We start from the raw sequence: 2,033 nt of genomic DNA on the forward strand, positions 1-2,033 counted from the left end.
TTTAGGGATGCAAAATATGAAATCCTATTTATTATTTTCTAATTAATAATTATCTAAAAATATTTATTAAAGTAAAAGAAAGATGCTTACATGTATGCTTACATGTATTTTCCAAGTTATAACACTTAACATAAATGTTCCTTTTCTCTGCAAAAATGCAATTTATTATTGGATATTTAATTTTTTTTGTAAAACAGAAAGCCCATGAACTGGCCCTAACCCACAGGGCTTTGGGGCTTTTTAGCCCTGGAGGCTTTTTAATAAGAGGCATTTTTGGCCCTGTGGACTTTTTTGGCCCCAACCCACATGGGCTAGGGCCAGGGCCTATAATAGGGCTTCTTTGACAGTTCTAATCATTATCCATATTTTTTTATTTTTCAACTATATTTGTTTATTTCTCTAATATAATTCACGCATTTAGTATTTTTCAGCAAAATTCTACTCGTAATTGGCTATTCCTAACATATAACAGGTATTATAGAGAAAATAGCAAACAGAAAGAAAGAATGGATTCATGTAAAGGATGACAGAGGAAGAAATGCTCTTCACTATGCAGCTTCCAAAGGTTACCTAAATGGTGTTGAGTGTTTGCTTCAAAAGTGTGATACCTGCAATATGGAAACAGACAGAGATGGCTTTTATCCTCTTCATCTGGCTTCTGCATGTGGACATATTCAAGTGGTAAAGAAATTGCTTGAAAATTGTCCCAATCCCAGAGAAATAATTGATAACAAAGGCCGAAATATTGTTCACATTGCAGCTATAATGGGACAGTTTGATGTGGTAAGGTATGCCTTGCACAATGCAAATGACGTAATTAAAGATATGATAAATGGCAAGGATTACGATGGAAACACTCCTTTGCATTTGGCTGCCTCACATTACCGTCCAAAAATTGTGCAAGCCTTGACATGGAACACAAGTGTGGATCTCAATTGGCTTAACAACAACAACCAAACACCTCTCGATGCTTTTGAACAATTTAAACAACAAGATAATCCACCTATCGTACAGGCAAGTATATATAGAGTATTGTGTTTACTTAGGCTACTTGATTTTTTCTATTATCGTGTTTTTGAATTTGTAACACAGACTTGTATTTGCAGCGGCTAACATGGTGTCAACTAAAATCTTCTGGTGTACAAAATGCTGAAAGAGGGTCACACTCTATTCAGGTCCCTTTTTCCCCTTTGAAACCAAAAGCCGAAAACATAGAGTTTTATAAAGACAGAATCAACACTCTTATGGTTGTTTCCACCCTTATAACTACAATAGCATTTGCTGGAGGTATTACTTTGCCTGGTGGAACTAATAGTTCTACTCCAGGAGAAGGCATGGCTCTTATGCTAAATCAAGTGTGGTTTAAACCATATATTTTATGCACCACAATATCTATGTATGGTGGCATTAGTGTCACTATTATACTCATTTGGGCTCAACTGGGAGATGTAACTTTGGCTCTTTTTGCCCTTAAAGTGGCAAGACCCCTTTTAGGAATCACTCTTGCAACCCTATCAGTGGCATTCTTGGCTGGTGTCCACCTTGTTATAAGCGATCTCAGTTTGTTGGCCACTACTGTTCTGATTTTGTGTGTGGTCTTCATTATCCTGCTTTTGTTACTGTACACTCTTCTTTGGTTTCCCTCAGAATCAAGCAACCTAATAATGCGATACATTTCTTTCTATCCTTTCCAGTTTCTAACATGGTTAACTGAAAAAGATTCAATTGAAGGTATGTAATTTCAGATACACACTCCTGAAGTCTATGCACTTTATGACTTTCTTTTCTTTTTTATCCTCTTTGAGATGGAACTTAAACTTTGTTTTCATGTCATCTTATTTGGAGCTGTGCATCTTGTATAATTATATGCTACTACTCATCATTTTCATATGAAAAATCATTTGGCTTTTGAGTTCTAAAATATTTTTTCAAAGTTCTATAACACTATAAGAAAACCTTTAATTACCACAGGAATTTTACCAATGGATACCATTTCATTATTTATGTATGCAATGTCGGCGGATAATTACTGA

At 35.3% G+C, this 2,033-nt stretch overlaps 1 protein-coding gene across 1 annotated transcript in view; it reads left to right on the plus strand.

Annotated features, from left to right (window-relative positions):
• Nucleotides 1–1,814, plus strand: part of LOC106760576 (protein ACCELERATED CELL DEATH 6) — an 11,232-nt gene extending 9,418 nt beyond the window's left edge. Inside the window, exons 5-6 of the mRNA XM_022780259.1 lie at nucleotides 473–1,014; nucleotides 1,107–1,814. Coding sequence (XP_022635980.1) covers nucleotides 473–1,014; nucleotides 1,107–1,739 — 1,175 coding nt within the window. The 3' untranslated portion in view covers nucleotides 1,740–1,814. The remainder of the gene's footprint in view (nucleotides 1–472; nucleotides 1,015–1,106) is intronic.
• The last annotated feature ends 219 nt before the right edge of the window (nucleotides 1,815–2,033 follow it).

This window comes from Vigna radiata, chromosome 5 (genome assembly GCF_000741045.1).
Source record: "Vigna radiata var. radiata cultivar VC1973A chromosome 5, Vradiata_ver6, whole genome shotgun sequence".
NCBI lineage: Eukaryota > Viridiplantae > Streptophyta > Magnoliopsida > Fabales > Fabaceae > Vigna > Vigna radiata.